General features: G+C 39.8%; 1 protein-coding gene across 2 annotated transcripts in view; it reads left to right on the top strand.

Annotated features, from left to right (window-relative positions):
- PRKCE (protein kinase C epsilon) overlaps positions 1 to 8,635 on the top strand; it is a 478,428-nt gene extending 469,793 nt beyond the window's left edge. For both annotated transcript variants that reach the window (XM_034764425.1, XM_034764424.1), the window contains one exon: positions 7,682 to 8,635. In XM_034764425.1, the coding sequence (XP_034620316.1) occupies positions 7,682 to 7,828 (147 nt within the window). In that variant the 3' untranslated portion in view covers positions 7,829 to 8,635. The remainder of the gene's footprint in view (positions 1 to 7,681) is intronic.
- The last annotated feature ends 11,035 nt before the right edge of the window (positions 8,636 to 19,670 follow it).

The raw sequence follows: 19,670 nt of genomic DNA, 5'->3' as shown, positions 1-19,670 counted from the left end.
GTTTCTTTACTGTGGGATAACTAATGTGCATTAACTTTCCTTCTGTAAAATCTTAGTGGAGACAAGGCAGTATAGGTTTACTGTGAGGTAAACTAAAGTAAATCAACCACAGATGGTAGGTATACTGTTGATCTCACCTCGCTACCTCATCGTAAGAACTACAGGTGCCTTGTCTCCATTACGATTTTACAACATAACTCTCATGTGTGTGTTATCTCACTGAAAAAAACAAAACCTTTTTTCCAGTGATGGCATAGCCTTAGTTAGTAATAAACCAATGCCACAACATGGTGATAGGGAACAGTGATTCTGGAGGGTGGCATCTAATGAGTGAGATGAATAACCAGGGCCGGCTCCCGGCAGCAGCCCAGCAAGCAGGTGCTTGGGGCGGCCAAGGGGAAGGGGCGGCACGTCGGGCTCTTCGGTGGCAATTCGGCGGCGGGTCCTTCGGTCCCTCTCAGAGGGAATGACCTGCCGCCGAATTGCCGCCGAAGAAGAAAGCGGCGCGGTGGAGCCGATCGCGATCGCGGCTTTTTTTTCCCCCCGCCATTTGGGGCAGCAAAAGCCCTGGAGCCGGCTCTGTGAATAACTAACCATACAGTGATCATGAAGGGTCCAATGGCATTTTTGTGTGCGTGCGCAAGAGTTAGAGCTGTTAAGTTTGGTGCTGTGGCCATATTCCAGTTTGAGTAGTTTTAGTACATTCTTATGAGTAATACATTCTTGTGTCCCTTTAGTTGGATAGGGTATTTCCCTCCACTTTCTGTTGCATAATGTTCCCACTCCAGAAGTGGTTACAGTTTGTTAGAGGGCCTTGTTATACTTCTTAAAATGCAAAATTCTGTAAAGTTGCATGATGCTAAAGAGAGGTGCCTGTGCATTGGTAATTAATATTTGAATTGCATAATGCAGCATGTCTTAAGTACTTGAGATTCATGCTATTAAAACTTTTAATGAAAGCAGTTTCCTTTTCACTCTCCATTTGTTCCCAGTGAAATCTGAAATGGTCATTTTTTTTTCAAAAATAATTTAGGATCAGAACACAAGGTTCTCAGATTAAAAGCAAAGGATGTTAGCATAGTCATAAAAACTGGGAACATTGGTTCAAAACCTTCCCTGGTGATAACCTTTAGTTGAAGTCATTGTGATAATGATTGTTTAAGAAGTATGTGCCTGATTCTTGCAGCCCTCCCACATGAAAAGATCAATTGACAGACAGAAAATTCTAAATTCAGAAAACTATTTTGTTTAGCCAAAGACAATATATTTCATATTTTATAGTTCCCAAAAAGAAGATTTTAACAAATATTTGGATTTTTTATACATGCAAATACTTTTAAAAAGCATCAGAGTACTCAACAGAAAGCTGAGCTTGTGTTTTTCAGCCTATTTTTCATAATACTCATACCGAATCTTCTGTATATGTAGAATGAGTGAAGTGTGAAAATAACTGCTTCTTTACAGCTATTACTAACCTTTTAGAAACTACTTTGCATTGGTGAAAAGAGATTTGGATTGGTGTAAAACAATCCTCTGACAGCGCTGCTGTTTTTCCTGTCACACAAAAGAAAGGCGAATGAGAGGGCATTGGTACGTGAGGTTAGCCACAGTACATTATGCTTTGCACCGATCTGTTTGACTTCTGTAGCTTCCATTACTCTTGAACAATATCATCTGAAAATATTGGTGAGAAGCTATTCAGAAAATACTGAGAACACTGGCTTAATAGGTCTTGGCTACTCTTCTCTTAGAGTTACTGGGTCAAACCCTGGAGTCTACAATAATTCTCACTCAGGCAAAATTCTCACTGAAATCATCCAGGTACTTTCCATTAGGACTTCAAGAGATGGGGCACTGACATTAGGGAAGATGTTCCTTGATGGTTCAGTATTCTCTGGTACTTAAATGAAAGAGGCTGAGAATAGAAAGGAAATTGGCTCTGTCTGGTACGCTAAAGGATTGTGTCTTTTGTGCGACGTTAATGAGATTCTTATCTGAAAAAGAAGTAATAAGCTACAGGATTTGGTCCATTTTTAACTTATCAAGAGCTCAGTCATATGAAATGCTGAGACCCCTCAATTCCCATTAAAGTCAATATAACCACACCCAACCTTTGCATCAAAAAATCTAACCCAATCATTCCATGTTATTTTATCTCTGTTAATACCAAGAACCTGGATAGAATCCTTTTAGATTGCACAAAGATATGATATACACTGAATGGTGCAGACGTTCCTGCCCCACCTATTCCTGTTGCACTGATGCCATGTGCTCCTGTGGTTGCACGCTGGGAGTGTAGGAAGTAGCTCTAAATTCAGTGCATACATCAATATTCTTCTTGGCATGCTGCTGCCATACCCACATACAGCACTAAAAAGGTTTCATGCTATAGATCCTCAAAAGAGCTGCAAACTTGAGGAATGCACTTTGGTCTGAGAAAACTTGGGAGGAGTCAAATATTGCTGTTGACAGAAATCTGCACTGGGGTGGCTTAAATTATAATAAAAGTTTCACTGAATGTCTACACTTATAGCAGCTGTCTGCATGTGATGGGCAATGATGGTAACATGTCAGTCTACTAGGGGCATGAAAAAGCTTACTGCATATTTCTGTACACCAGACTCTCCCTACCCTAGAGGATTGTGGGGTAGTGTCTCTCTTCCTCGTAAGCAGAATCTGCATTTGTTCATTTTAGTGAGTGTTTCTGGCCACTTATTTCCACTTACTACACACATTAGGCCAGAATTTGCTGACATTGCAAATCTTGACAAATTTGCCATTGACATCATAGGATCAGGCTGATTTTTTTCTTGTCATGTATGGGCCGATATGTGTTTACTTATGCAGCATGTTTTTATGGTACATTTGTTCAAATCCTAGCTTTTTCTGTATCTTTTCATTTCAAAGGGAAACATGGGGCATTCACAGTTCAGATTTGCCTCAAATGGATTTGGGGAGAAGATTGAATGCAAAGAATTTTAACAGTCTTACTATATTCTCATGCCCCAGAACTTCAAATAAGATGGGGTTTTTATTGTAGTTTATAGAGAGAGTTTCATATTTTATTGACTCTCAGTTTATGATCATCAACGTTGTATGTGCTGACAGGTAATCTTTGTCCCTGTCACTTGAAAGTTTGTTACATGTTTGCATTTCTTTTGTTTTTCTACACTTGTTTCTGTGACTGGAAGTAGAAAATTCACCGTTCACCTAAATGGCAGTACAGTACAGAAAGTGAAAATAAAACCAATGCAATAGTCATGGTGCAAATAATCCATGTTCAGTGCATGCTCATTAACGTGTACTGAAGTTCCTATTACTTACTTACTAACTGCCTATAGACAGTGCTTAAAATGGTCGGGGAAAAAAGTGTGTTAGGGAGATCTTTCAGAATCCCAGCCAAAATAAATGTTCATGTACTTGGTCAGACAATGCTTAAAGTGTGTCCTTCAGCAACCCAGCTCAATTAAAAAAATATTTTTTTCCAAGGTTTGCGACCCTTTGTGACCCCCTCCACTATATGACCTGCCTATAAAGATTCAAGACAAAAATTAGCATTTTTAAACATGAAGTGGGATTCCCTTGTGTAAACCAACACACACCATTGGAGACATCTGACTAACAACAGTGTTCCTTGAATGAGACAATCTTTTAACAATTCTGTTGTGTCTGTGGCCTTTTGAACAGCACTAGTAACTTTAAGTGAAATTAAAAATGGCCTTCTTGCAAATGTCATCTTATCTTACAGTCAGTTTTGTTCATTAGTTTATTAATTTGTAATGTTATATACCTGCTCAGGAAGTCACACCACTTTGAGCTTATCAAAGGGTAAACAGGGTCACTAATGTGGTCAGTGGTTGGCTGTGAGCTCTTAAGAGCATATGTGTTACAAAAAGGGATGATGGTGATTAAGCAGGTGGCACTCTTCCTTTGGAATCAATACCTTTTTTAAGGTAGAAGAGGCACTGTGCTTCTGGAGATGGCCAAGGACCTGGCCACCTGTGGTCATTAAAGGTCACAAGGCACTTTTCATAAGAATAAAGGTGTTAATGCTGGGCACTCAGTCAATTCAAAATGGTTGGCTACTTTCTGCGCATCCGCAGTTTCATCAGGGCATGGTATCCTTCACTTCCTGTCAGAAACTGTTGTGTAGTTGCTCTGTCTCTGATTCATTGGTACAGTTCACTTGGTTGGACACACACATTGTCCAGACAACCCAGAAAAAATGCAATTTCTGAAACCAAGTGGACTTTTCTTGTGACATATGCTGTATGGGAAGTCAGTTTGCATGGACTCCTGTGTTCCTCTTGGGCTTCCCCACAGAAGCCTGATTCACATTCCATGCCACCTGCCAATTCCTCTGTGACTTTCAGTACCCTACTGGCTTTGCTGCCTTGGTAGTTCCCCTGAGAAAATCCCACTGTTGCCAACTCATGATATTATCAGAATCCTGTGATATTAGGTGTTTTTCTTAAAGCCTTAGCTCCTGGAGTCATGTGATTATATGATTTTTAATCCCATCTCAAGATTTTTTTGTAGACCTACTCATGAAGTTTGAATGCTTAGGGTTGGCTCTACTGGAATCCCATTCCCTTCATATACTTTTCGGTTACATCTACGCTGCAGGTAAGGATGGGATTCCCAGCTTGCATACACAAATTTGTGTGAGCTCTTATCAAGCTAGTACGAGTATAAATAGCAGTGTACCTGCAGCAGCATGGGCATTAGCAGCGGCAGCCGCATGGCTTAGCTGTGCCAATTATGTACCATGGTGAGTAAACCATGCCACTGCTGCCACTGCTTACGCTACTGCAGCTACGCTACTGTTTATCTAGTGCAAGGATGTGTTTGCAAGCTGGGAATCAAGCCCCTAGCTCATAGTGTACATCAAGTCTTAGAATCTTTCTCTCTTGCCGAGCTCCCTTCTACCTTTCAGGATCCTTTCGGGTGACAGCAGCAGCCCTTGCTGCCTCCCTTCTGTGCTCTGGTTCTGCAGCTTTAAAATTGTGCATGCGATGGGCCTATGTAGTACCCAGCACGCAAGAATGTTAAAACAGGAAAGCCAGGAAGAAGCAGAAATGCACTCAGACTTGTTTGTTCACAGTGGATGGGGCCCTGCAAAATAGAAGGGGCTTCAAGAAGACATGGCCTAAGAAGCCAAATCTCAAATGAGGATTTCTGTTTAAAAGAAGCAATGGTTATGCTTTTTTCCTTGGATTACTTAATCTATTCAGTTTTGTTTGTGCCCCACTCATTTTTGTCTGGTTTGAGTAATTGCATTGTTAGAGGGCTGCTAGGGTATGTAATGCAGGTTGCTCTATGCTAGTCCTATTATATCTATATTTATATCTATGTTGAAAAGTAGATAATTGCTTCCCTTTCTAAAACAGTGAAAAATTCTGAGGCTCTTCTTCAGTCTTTACCTAGACAAAAGTCCTATTAAATGCAATGGAAATTTTGCGCACATTAGAAACTCAGTGCCAGATTTTAAAAGGCTCCTGAAGATGCAAATAAGCACCGCATGGCATTTTTAAAAGCGCCCAGGTGCCTAACTCCCAGTGAAAACAAGATTTTTTAAAAAGTCAGTGGGAGTTAGGAGTATTTTGAAAATACCATTTCACACCTATCTGTATCTTTAGGCCCCTAAATACCTTTAAAAAGTTGGCCCTCAGTTTGCTGGGCAAATTATTTATTATGAATGCCTGTTTGACGACTTTAGCCTCTCTTTTTGTTTGCAAATTCCCAGCGAACAAACCACACTCCTCATTAATATATTCAATGAAAATTAGTTCTTGAAAAAAGTCTTGTTCTACAACTTGTCCACAGGTTATTGGCTGTGAGGATTCAATGCTCAAAGTGTGAACATTGGACAAGGGTTCTGGTGCATATAATCCTTACTACAAATTTGAAAGTCACTTTCTGAAAATACTCACTTGCGATTTTCTGCTTTGGTGAACGTGTCTGACAATGAACTCATTTGCTAGAATATTTGCAGAGAGCACACAGAAGAGGGATGTGAACACAGTCAAAAGCAAATTCATTTAAAAATTCAAATGATGGTTTCCCCAATATTTTCCCATCTGAGTAAGAATTCACTAAGGACTTTAAAGCCCATTGTTTTTAAACTGTATAGAATGAAATCCTTATGTACCAGTTTAAAAAAATATGTATCAATTTTTTTCACTTTAGCATTTTAAAGGCAGTACATAGGGTGTTATAGTATCTTCAGAAATCCCATTAGCAAGTAGGTGGATTTATGCATGTTATTCACTGCCCATCACAAATCGTAAAGATACTCTTCATTTAAGTAGGGGAGTTTGCTATAACAGATAAATTATATAAAATCTATGCAGCCAAAAGAGATTATACTAGTTACTATGACAATTTTACAGATATGAGAAAAGTCAGATATGTGAAATAAAGAAAAATATTTTTCTAATGCATCAGTAGAGTTGATCAGCTAAATAATACTTTGATTATTCTTGCATTAGCATTAGCAAGAGTTATAGATATGTATTGAAAGGAGATGTATATACCACTTTTGTATGTAAATATATTTAGAATATGATATGATACAGTACATTGTAAGTCAGGTTGCTACTGTATTTCTGGTATCTTAATCTCAAAAATATCTGTCTGATTTTAGGATTGATACTAAACCAGTTTTAAAATGGCAGTTTTTCCTCATTGAATATTGTTTGGTTCAGCTGTAACTATTCTGAAATGTTTCATGAAACATAGCAAAAGAATAGACAGCTGTAAAGAGTCTAAACAAATAAAAATGCCTATTCCTTTCAACGACACTGTGCATACCTGAAATATGACTGCATTAATGTGTAATGCAAGAACACTGCCGAGCTCAGGAAACTGGTAATGAGAGATGGAGCTTTTTACCTGTCAATCACATCTTCAAGTCACTTCTGTGTGGGTAGTGACTGACCATAATCACTGTCATGTGGTTGTTCAATGACCTATGTGAAATGAGTTGGTGTTCTTAGTCCAGCGCCTACTTGGTAGATATCCAAATCACAGCGATTGCCAAGAAAAGACCAAGGACTAAATGGCCTTGGGGTCTTAGTGAAATCCTGTCCCTATTGAACTCAATGGGAGCTTTACCTTTGATTTCAATGGGGCCAGAATTTCAGCTGTAGATCATATTAGCAGGCCAGCATGGGGAAACTTGAATTGCCTGTGCTGAGCCTTCAAGATGTTGAGTTTAAGACCTGTCATGAGCTCTACATTTACATTTTAAACACAAATGTAACCAGCTCAGTTAGGGCTGAAGTTTGTCGTGTGGGGAAGACAATTCACTTTAACCCTCTCAAGTGTGATGCCATTAAAACCATAGAAAAATGTAAGACTAGGAAACGGCCATACTGCTTACCATACCATTTCTTTTATAATGACTCTTAATCTCAGCTTCCTGCTTTCTCATCATATCACCTCCCCTTCGCTCTCCAGAAACCAGTGGAGCGCTCTGAAGTCACTATAATATTTGCTTCTGTGGCCTCCCTTGGTAGCTTATCCCATATGTTTGTTATTCTTTGTGTGAAATAGCTTTTCTTTATCATTTCAGAAAATTCTGCTTATTTCAGCCCCCCGCCAAAAAGCAGTTTTTATGTTTATTGGTTTTAGTATATTATTTCATTACTCACTTACCTGTTTATACTTTCCTCCCCAGAAAACCAAAAGGGATGTAAATAACTTTGATCAAGACTTTACACGAGAAGAGCCAGTATTAACGCTAGTGGATGAGACAATTATAAAGCAAATCAATCAAGAAGAATTTAAAGGGTTCTCTTATTTTGGAGAAGAGCTACTGCCATAGTCAGCAATGGGCTGCTAGATGAATGATGCTGCAAGAAGTGGTCCTAAGAAGATCCTCCAGTTACTGAGACTCACTAGATCAAGAACTACTTCTCTTACCATGAGCCCGTATCCCGATTTAAACTATATATTTATTATTTTCCTTTAATCTTCTGATCTGAAGGCACTCTTAATTTCTGTCTCAGAAACAATGCAAAACAATTTTCTATCAGAAATTGTAGATGTAACACACTGCCGTGCTTTTGCAATTTGCAACCTTTCTGTTACTCATAAGGTCTGCCAGAAAGGACACAATTTGCATCTTTTCATGAAACAAAAAGAGCCATACTGTTTTAAAACAGAGATTTAGCAGATTTTATTTCTCATCCTACAATAGTACATAATTGCCATACATCTTTAATTAAGAAAGAGAGCCATTTCTTCTGCATTGGTGATTACAATGAAGTTTGTACTCAGATGTGGAGAAGACAGTTATACACAGTTCTGTGGTAATTGAAAAAGTCTACTTTCTTAGATTTGCAATTACTGATCACATATGCTTTAACATACTGGGGTGCAAGCATAATGTAAAAATATCCACCAAAAACAGGCATAGCTAATTTTTCATGATGAGTAGTTAGGAATATAAGGAATCATGAAGATAATGTAAAAAGTTGCTAAATATAGGAAATCAGATACTCTATAGACAGGTATTAAAGGGCTAAAGTATAAGAATCGATCAGTTCTCCAAAAGCCTATAATAGCTTTAACGAAGCTACATAGGTTTACTACAAATTTGACAGGTAATTGGGTAAACATTACTTTTCTTTCTAAGGCTTGGTCTACACTACCCCCCTAATTCGAACTAAGGTACGCAACTTCAGCTACGTGAATAACGTAGCTGAAGTTCGAAGTACCTTAGTTCGAATTAGTTCGAACTTACCTTGGTCCACACGCGGCAGGCAGGCTCCCCCGTCGACTCCGCGGTACTCCTCTCGGCGAGCTGGAGTACCGCAGTCGACGGCGAGCACTTCCGGGTTCGACTTATCACGTCCAGACTAGACGCGATAAGTCGAACCCAGAAGTTCGATTTCCAGCCGTCGAACTACCGGGTAAGTGTAGCCAAGGCCTTAGTAAAAGTTTGTACCCAAAGCAAACATTGGCAGGCACGGAGCTGTTTTAAATTACATGTTTCTAAAAAATAATAATCCTTTGTATTCAATTTGAATGATAACAATCCTGCTTAATTATGTGTATTTATTTTTCACAGCAGTGTGTTACTTTTGCACACTTTTACAAAACCATAGTACTACTGTTTTTAATGTTTAAAATCTAATATGAAATCTGTGCTATTAGAAAAACACAAAACAAAGCTTAACATGGATTATGTGAAAGTGTGTTGAAAGACTGAAGATCAAACATTCAAAAACTGACATTATGGAAAGATGTAAATTGATTTTCTTGTGTATTAATTGAAGTGGTAACTCATGTGGACAATATTACTAATGTGAAGTTACCGCCTGTAGATATGCTAACAGTGTTATGTACTTATATTTCCAGAAGTACCCTGTGTTTTTTGTGTACATGTATCGCTGAGGTAATTTTATTATATATTTTACTGGACTGAGTGAGCAGGTAATGGAATCCATTTTAATTGTTGCACATGGATTTCCAGCTGCACAAAAAATATATATACTTGTTACTGGCAAAGTGGCACTTAAGAAGCTTTTTTGCCTTTTGTACAGGTGAGATTTTGTATATAGTGTTTGCTGCAAGGCCTGTGGAATTCATTGAATATAGAGGTATCAACTGCTGCATGTTCAGGCATATTATAAAAACTTTAGTCTATGAAAGAATAATTATAATAATGTCCATGTGCAATACTCTGTATGTGTATTGGTTCAAGTTACTGTCAGAGAGATGAGGTTTTTTTTGTTATAAAAGATGTAGACATATATTAAGCTATACTAAATCTCTTTTATAGTTCTTTTCAACTCTATGATATGATAGAGCTAGGAAAGAGAAAGGAATGTTACAAATTGTAGTGGACAAAGTGCGAGTCATTGGCTTTAAGAGATAAATCTTGGTCTCAAGCAAATGAGTTAGTTTGTGTCAATTATGCGTCTGGCTGCTCATAGCCTTTGTAACTGATGACAACATTCAGTTCCATTTTGTTTTTTTAAAAACTCAGGTGTAATTATTATATATATTCTTATGATGATTTCAAAATATTAAATATTATGCTATATCAATTCATGTTTTGTCTGGCCTACAGGTGTAATAATGGATCGAATCTTTAGATTAATTTAATTTATCTTCAGTAAATTTATGTACTGGGAAAAGACTAGCTTCTGGAGTTGAGTACAAGCACAGAAACATTTTAATGATTACATCATCTCATTTTTTTTCCAAGGAAACTGTTGTAACATTGCCCATACATTTTCATGTGTCACTACTGGCTCTGTGTAATTTTCACCACCTATAGCTTCTGTCATCCGGGCAAGAACTGATCACAGTGCTAAGTGTTCTTTTACATAGGTGAATAGAATGAAGAAAAACTATTGCATAGTGCACTACTGTTTGTAAAATTAGAGGCCTTTATACAAAATTATTAGCGTTTGCTTTTGGGGAGTAAATACATTCCACAAAGCTTTTGTGAGCAAACTGTTTAGATCAATCCTGTTTTTAGTGTGAAAATCATTAACACACATTTCTATTACAAGAGGCCTTGGCACCTGCATTTGTTTTGTAAGGATGCTAAGTGAGGAGTCAAGGAGGTAAAACTTTTGCATGGGCAGATGTTTCTTCAATACAAGTAAATAGATCTTCTGTATGGGGTTTACATTAGGAGGTTTGTCTGTTACCTTGAACATTTTTTTAAAGATAATTCTTAAAAATGGACATGCTGTTACATTTCTGTAAAATCTTTCCTGATCTTTTTTTGTAAAATGAGTGCAAAATGCCAAAAAAAAAAAAAAAAGATTCCACTGTTTCTTGTTTTTCTTCCATATAGATTTTATAAAAAGTGGAAACATTTTTTCCATAGAGTGAAAAATAATGAATTCTCTCCAAAAAGCTAAAAAATTACCTCTTTTTAAATTATGGGCAGAATAGCTCTCGTTAAATATAAAATGTATTCAGTTTTAGAGTTGGGGTTGGTTGGGTTTTTTGGTGAGGCTTTATTTGTACAGGATTTCTTTTTCTTATGGATGTAATTTGAATCTCTTGCCATTCATTAGTGTTATTTCATCGTAAACATTATTACTGTGCCAAATGTACTGTATTCAAAAGGATGTGAATGTGTATTGTTTCAGAACCTAATAAATACAATGATGTTAAATCTTATTTTTTCTAAGTCTTCATGACAAATTCCAATGGAAGAAGAAAACATTCTTTACAAGGCCGAAGAAAAAATACTTTTTCATTATGCTGGGATTTTTTGTTTTGGTTGGTTGGTTTTTATGGGGGGACATTTTGTAAAGGGGGATTTGATAAATAAGGGTCCAATCCTAAGAGGTACTGAGCACCCTCAATTCCCACAGATCTCACCAACATGCTGGGCAGTAAGGCCCCAGTCCAGCAGAGCATTCAAACATGAGCAGGTGAGGAGTTGTTGGCTTTAATTAGATTACTTACATGTTTAACATTACACATGTTTAAATGATATTCTAGTTTGGGGCCTAAGAGCCCGCTTGAAATTTTTTCTAGTTATCTAATTTATTCCTTTAAAATTTCACAGCCTGCAAAGTGTAAAAGTTGAAAAGGCAGCTTATACTGGTATACATGAACGTTAAATGATCTTGATTTGCATTAAATATAGTTAAGTGGTTTGTCGGCCTAGAAAATACGCGTGGAGGACAAATGGCAAATTCTAAGCTATTCCTCATTTCCACCATGTATGTAAATGTTCAGCCTCAGCATGGTGGCTACCAGCTCATTGTCTTTGGCAGAAAGTTTTCCAACCGCTTTGAACTACAGCAAATATTAACTAACTTTAAAACAGCAAATTCCTTACGTTTCATTCAAATATCTCTTCATTCACTCCCTTCAGCTTTTCCATATTATCACTCCAGTTTGTCCCTCACACTCAGCCCCCTCAGTACCACTGAGCCTCCGTGACCTTGGCTTTCCAAGGACATTAATTAACAAAACCTGTACTATAACACATTTTGGCAGCTAAACAGTTATCAAGCAACTTGATATTCTGGATATACAGTTGGAAGAATATCTTGTCTTTTCAAGAGAGACGAGGTTGGTGAGATAATATATTTTATTGGATCAACGTCTAGGTTGGAGGTCTAGGTTGGATATTAGGAAACACTATTTCACTAGGAGGGTGGTGAAGCACTGGAATGGATTACCTAGGGAGGTGGTGGAATCTCCATCCTTAGAGGTTTTTAAGTCCCAGCTTGACAAAGCCCTGGCTGGGATGATTTAATTGGTGTTGGTCCTGCTTTGAGCAGGGGGTTGGACTAGATGACCTCCTGAGGTCTCTTCCTGCTCTTCTATGATTCTATGAACGTTTGTTGGTGAAAAACAAGCTTTTGAGGTACACAAAGCTTTTTGGGTCACTTTTTTTCTTTTTGAGGCAGTTGTTCAAAACCCAAGCATACAAAGAATGTAACTGCCATTTTACAAGGCAATAAACTTCATTATTCCCCTAGTATATTAATCCATGTCATGTTTTCTATCTGCTTTTACCCCTCCCACTAACTTTTCACAGGTCTCTAAAACATAAATATTTAAAAAGACTTTCTTCTTTGCTGGTGAATTGTAAGGTGCTGAGAGACTGTTGTCTGATGGATAGAAATGCAACTCATTCTGATTCACTGTACACGCTGGGAGAGCTGTACTCAGCACATGTATATTTCAGAAGGATAGAATCTCTGTCAAATAGAAACTTTGAATATATATACCTACTTATGTGGCTCTCATCACCATAGTATCTGAACACCTCATGGTCAGTCATGATTTTATTATCAGAATACCACAGTGTATTATCCTTGTTTTAACAAATGGTAAACTGAGGCACAGGGTAGATTAAGTGACTTACTCAAAGTCACATTAGAAGTCTGTGAAGTTATTTGGTTTATGTGTGATGGGTGTTTGGAAACCCTTTCTTTAACAAGCTGCCCCGACATGAAAGGGGTATAATAACCCTGTGCACACAGACTCTGGGGGGTGGGACAGCTCGCGTGCAAGTCAGTGTTAATGGTCAACGCACGTGCAGAGAGAGCGGGAGAGAAGAGAGAGCTCTGAGAGGCAACGTCTCTACTACTTACCTCCTGATCGTGAGCTCAGTCCTGATCCGGCTGCTGTTCGTCTGAGTTCCTCCTGTACTTCCTGATGTCCCTGAACACAGTGGCAGGTCCGGATCCAACCTCCCAGAGTCAAGGCAGAAAACCAGAGGAAACCCTTTCTGAAACTTTTGATCTGTAAAGTATAAACGCCTCCATATATTATACCTTAGGCGGAAAAGGAGTCTGGGCTTCACACCCTCACAAGCCTCCAAGTTATATCTTTATTTATCTACTTACCCCATATTTAATAAACCACTTTATAGCTTGTTTAATTTGTTCCTTATTAGTCTTTCACAGTAAAACCAGCAGGTGACAGATCCTGACTGGGGGATAATCTGTGCCTATGTCTTTAATATATTTTTCTAAATTACCCCCATTACACAGGTGCCTTATCTCCAGACCCTTCTCATTAAACGGAAAGTTTTAAATATATAGGTGCATGCAGCTAATTTTCTATTAATATTTATCTGGGTAGAAATAACAATGAGCACATGCCTTAAAAGCCTAAGTGTCCAAGTTTTGCATACGTTAAATAAGTGCAAACCTACCAACATTCATTTGTCTTATAATATAATACAAATTAATCTGTTATATTTTTACTGTGTTTTCTGTGATGGAAACAATATGCTAGTTAACAATGAAAGGGTGATAAATTATATGTTATTATATAACCAGTTAGTTCAAATTACAGTAAATTGGCCAACCATGCTGCTTCAAGGCAGTTGTCTGTAACAAGAGGCAGATGGAGAATGGATATGAGCTTTGGAAAATTTTGGAAAATATTTTCACTTTTAAGTTTTTGAGAAGAGCTGGTTTTGAAAATTTTTATGACATATTTGCTGAAGTTTTTCAGTTTTTCTTTTTTTCCTCTTAGAATCTTTTTTCCCATTTAAAAAAATGAAAACATATTGGATTTCTGTTTTAATCAAAAAGCTCAGAAATTTTGAAAAACAAAAATTCTTCATGAAATGTGGCGGGCATTTCCCAGCAACGGAAGCCCTGGATGACTGTGCTAATGTGGGTGTGAAGGAAAGCAGTCAGGAGGCAGCGTGGAACATAGGACCTTTGTCTTCCAGAACCTGCAGATCTCGGGTTCCATCAGCAGCCAGGCCCATCTGCACTGATGTGTTATTTTTGATATGCCTAAAAGCAAACCACTGTGTGATACTTGAGTATTTTGATATTATGTCATTTGAATTTATGCAAAGACACCCCAAGCTTGGGACAAGAATTTGTCTCTGTTAAATTAATTAAATAAAATAAAGCCTGACGTTTCTGGCAGTGTTCCATCCTGGAGGAGCCTACATTTCAGGCCCCAGCCCCACTCCACTCCTTCCCCCAAGGCCTCCATCCCTTCCCCTGAGTCTGCCATGCCCTTGCTCCTCCCCCTACCCCCAAGCCTCCTGCACACCACAAAACAGCTGATTGCGGCAGTCGGAAAGCGCAAGGATGGAGGGTTGGAGATACTGGGAGGGCGCGGTAGCTGACAGGTGGCTGCTGATATGTTCCTGTGGCTTTTTGGCAATGCACATTGGTAAATTCTGACTCCTTCTCAGGCTCGGGTTGACCACCCCTGATCTAGGTTTATTTGGTGCTTCCACAGTGCAGGAAACTAGACTAGATTATCTCTTAAGGGCCCTTTAGCCCTACAATTCCATGAGTCCTTCTAGGGCTGGCTCCTGAAAGCTTGCACTGAGATTGTTGGGCTCTCCCATCCTATTCAACATTTATGTAAAACTACTAGGATAAATGGTGAAACACGAAGGATTTAAACACCAAGAGTGTATGGAAGAGCCCCAGTTCTACAGCTCTTTCACATCAGATTGGAAATAGCACCATCTTTCTGATAGCTTAGTGCCTAAGGAAGATCAGTATATGGTGAAGAGCAGCTGGCTGAATGTAAACCCAGCCAATGTAGGAATTATACTGGTGGGTAGTGGGAAACATTGGGAAGCACTAGCTAAGCCACACTATTCACACAGCATGTCAGATCAGCCTCATCCCCCACTCTCAAACTTGTCTAACCTCAATCTCAATCAGTGATTCCAGCTTTCTGGAATTTCACCAATCTCACCACTGGGATCTCTGACTTTTTGATCAGCTACCAATATTGGCAAGGATGATGAACATGGTCCTTCTCCTCCTTCCAGCCACGACCTGTGCTTAGGTCTCATCCACCTCCTCCTGTGAGAAAAAAAGGGAAGGGAGCACCAAGCAGCTTCCATGAGATAAGAGGTGTAAGTTCCAGCCACTGGTCCAGCAGCATAACTACCTGCAAACTGCTCAGCTCTCTGCTGAAGGTGTGGGGAGCAGACCTGGATTGGGGAGTCCTGGCTGTGAAAAGGGACAGAGCTAATGCTGAAAACATTACAGAGCTGACAGCCAGATTGCAGTGAGTTTTTATCAGAAGCAAGAACCAAAACATAGGAACTGTATACCAGCGGTAACCTTAAATAAACAGTAGGACATTGCTCGCTCATGTCGTCTTCTGCTGGAATTTTAGCAACAATGAAGTTTTCCAGCACATTAGGAAAACTAATCCATCCATCAAAGCAGTCCCCACACTATCCCTCCTGTTAATACATGACCCATGAGGGAGTAGGAGCTGAAGGGCCCAGCACAAGGTGGAACACAAGCTACAATACTACTAAAAATATTGTGAAATAATTACACCAGACCTTGTCTGAAGTTTGGAAACGCATTAAAGCATGTTCAGTTTTGTACACAACTATTTAATCCTTGAGAAAGACCAGTCCAAAAGATAGCCAGTGACCCTGAGTCTGTTGCTGAAGTGGGCACTGCATGAACTTGGCATCAGGAACTGCATGGTTTTGGTATCAGGAGATTGCAGCTATCAAGCAGATCCAGTGTTTGCCCACTGTGTTGTCTCACATGCTAGACAAGGTTAGCTGAAGCTGAGAACGATCATGATGTATGCATCTAGGAACAGCAGTTAGTACTAGGCTGAGACCAGTGTCTGCGCCAATGTACTTTATCACTGCAGTAAGGTGAATACGACAATTTTTTTATCCAGAGAAGCACTCTACATTTGGTTGTGAGGGAGACTTTTTAGGGTCTTTGTGAGATGGTGCCTTGGACAGAATAGGGTCACTGCTGAGGTGCTCCCTAAGAAGATCATTTTATCCATAGTGTGTAGTGTTTTTGAGTTTAATTTAAAAAATTCAGTATGAAAGTCATCCCTGATGTACATCCATTATTGTCAGTGATTACATTGACTCAATCTGTTGATTCCATATGGTCCTGGCTTATTTAATACAGTATGTGGTGTATGGCACATGGGGCCCGAGCTGGTGTAAATCAGCATACCTCCAATGGCTTGTGGCCCAGGGTTTTCTTAGAAACCAGGAGTTCATAAGCTAATCTTGAGGCGCCATGATTAGTGTGGAAGACAAAGTCATCTAGGACAATAAACCCAAAGCCACAGAGGACAAAAATGTGACCAGTGTGAGTGGGAGATTCACAGTATAATGGGATGGCCTGTATCCTACCATTAGGGACACTCTGAAAATAATGTGATTTTTCAGGACATCAGCCTTGGGGAATAGGTCACATCTCCTTCTATGTCCTGTACAGTACTGAGCTTAGTGACAATGTTCAATAAACAAAGCTTTGTTTAAGCACACCTCCTATGTGGACCCCGATACCAGATGCCTGGTATGGTTAGAATCTGAAGCTTCTTTGGCTAAATATCAGAAATGGAACTAAAACCTTGTTTTTTTATTTCTCATTTTTTCTTTTTAAAAATAAGCATATTTGCATCAACAAATTGCTGTCTTCTTACTATTGTAATATTTTTATCTTTTGGCACATTTCAAACTGTACTGTACTGAATGCTTTTTATCTGTACCTCTCAAAGCACATTACAAAGGAAGGCTAGACCATTATTCCCATTATCTGGATAGGCAAACTGAGGTATAGAAAAGTGAAGCGTTTTGCCCATGTTCATGCACCAGGGCAATGGTAAATCTGAGAACAGAACCCAAGAGCCCAATGCCCTACTCACTGGCAATGATGCCTTTATGAGAGCAAAACAATTCTCACATGGCACTTGCTAGGGGTCTCTGGTGAACAAGCTGGTCATGTGCTAATGGCTGTATTGCTTCTTTCTAGTTGCACAATCACATTAAAAGGCAGCTTAAAATATATCACATACTTTTGCAATATTACTTTGCTGTGCAAGCAGTTGCTGTAGTTGCCACAGGGATTTATTTGATTGCAAGTGGAAGTGGGGTGTGTCATGACTTTGTAAATGGAGAGGGAAGGTAACTATGATAAGAGCACCTTATTAAGACGTGGTCCACACTCTGAAGAAGCTTAAGGACCTCTGATTCCTGTAAGCTCTATGAAATGTATTTTTGCCTGTGTTGGTGTAATCTCTGGAACGTTTTTGTGTTGATTTTTGGTTAATGAGAACTGAGGAGTGGTCGAAGGTCTCTCACCCTTTGAACTCGTACAGTGTGTTCTAATAAGGTTGATTAAGTTAGATGTTCTGAGGTGAAACAGATAAAGGTTAAATGGATTATGCAAATACAAATCCGCTCACTTGTGTGTATGTTCATGTTGGGATGGCGGGGGAGGGGGTTGTCCTATTTAGAGACAATTTTAAGACCTTTAAACTTTATCTGTCAATATGACGTGGAACCGCGTGGATTGACAATGTGCTAACTCCTTGCCTGTGTCTGCATTCTAACTGCACCGAACAATAACCACCCCTCCCACCCGCCCCCACACACAAACTCTAACTTCATTCTCAGCCACAATATACATCAAATGTGTAGCCTTGCTCACAGTAAATTGTGCTGCGGTACTGCAGACAGGTAACCTCATCTGTAAACTCCCTACCAGCACCTTTCCCAGTTCAGCCCCTCTCTGAGCTGCTAAACCCTTCTGCAAGCCTCCAGGTGCCTCAGACCAAATCCTTCCAGTGTGCAGTTGTAACCCATGTGGAAATCACTGTGGCCAGGGTTAATGATCCCTAACCACTCAGGGCTGAATTTTTAGCTATTTGCAGCATAGAATGCTACAATGATGCTATATAGTCAAGCCTTTTCTATACCGTGTGGGGTCCTTCCATACGATACAGAGTATCCAAGGGGGAACCCTTCAGTGTGTCAGCAGTGTTCTCGCATGTAAAAATCATCAGCAGGGTCGATCAACAAACCCACAGGCTATAAGTGGGGCCTACCAAATTCATGGCCATGAAAAACACGTCACGGACCGTGAAATCTGGTCTCCCTCCATAAAATCTGGTCTTTTGTGTGCTTTTACCCTATACAATACAGATTTCATGGGGGAGATCAGCGTTTCTCAAATTGGGGGTCCTGACCCAAAAGCAGGGGTCGCAAGGTTATTTTAGGGGGATTGCAGTATTGCCACCCTAACTTCTGCCCTGCCTTCAGAGCTGGGCGGCTGGAGAGTGGCAGCTGTTGGCCAGGTGCCCAGCTCTGAAGGCAGTGCCCCGCCAGCAACAGTGCAGAAGTAAGGGTGGCAATACCATACCGTGCCATCCTTACTTCTGTGCTGCTGCTGGCAGTGGCTCTGCCTTCAGATCTGGGATCAGATCAGGATGAAGTTTAACAAAGACAAATGCAAAGTGCTCCACTTAGGAAGGAACAATCAGTTTCACACATTACAGAATGGGAACAGACTGTCTAGGAAGGAGTACGGCAGAAAGAGATCTAGGGGTTATAGTGGACCACAAGCTAAATATGAGTCAACAGTGTGATGCTGTTGCAAAAAAACAGCAAACATGATTCTGGGATGTATTAACAGGTGTGTTGTGAACAAGACACGAGAAGTTATTCTTCCGCGCTACTCTGCGCTGGTTAGGCCTCAACTGAAGTATTGTGTCCAGTTCTGGGCACCACATTTCAAGAAAGATGTGGAGAAATTGGAAAGGGTCCAGAGAAGAGCAACAAGAATGATTAAAGGTCTTGAAAACATGACCTATGAAGGAAGGCTGAAAGAATTGGGTTTGTTTAGTTTGGAAAAGAGAAGACTGAGCGGGGACATGATAGCAGTTTTCAGGTATCTAAAAGGGTGTCATAAGGAGGAGGGAGAAAACTTGTTCACCTTAGCCTCTAAGGATAGAACAAGAAGCAATGGGCTTAAACTGCAGCAAGGGAGGTCTAGGTTGGACATTAGGAAAAAGTTCCTAACTGTCAGGGTGGTTAAACACTGGAATAAATTGCCTAGGGAGGTTGTGGAATCTCCATCTCTGGAGATATTTAAGAGTAGGTTAGATAAATATCTATCTGGGATGGTCTAGACAGTATTTGGTCCTGCCATGAGGGCAGGGGACTGGACTCGATGACCTCTAGAGGTCCCTTCCAGTCCTAGAATCTATGAATCTATGAATCCCGGCCATCAGCCACCGTTCTCCACCTGCCTAGCTCTGAAGCCAGCACTGCCACCAGCAGCAGTGCAGAAGCAAGGGTAGCAATACTGCAACCCCCTCCCTACAATAACCTTGCAACCCTCCCCCCCAACTCCATTTTGGGTCAGGACCCCTAAAATTACAACAGATCTATTTAAATAGCTGAA

The sequence above is a fragment of the Trachemys scripta genome, chromosome 3, assembly GCF_013100865.1.
Source record: "Trachemys scripta elegans isolate TJP31775 chromosome 3, CAS_Tse_1.0, whole genome shotgun sequence".
Taxonomy (NCBI): Eukaryota; Metazoa; Chordata; order Testudines; family Emydidae; genus Trachemys; species Trachemys scripta.
The sequence above is the reverse complement of the archived record's forward strand: the minus strand, read 5'-3'. Positions and strand labels throughout refer to the sequence as shown.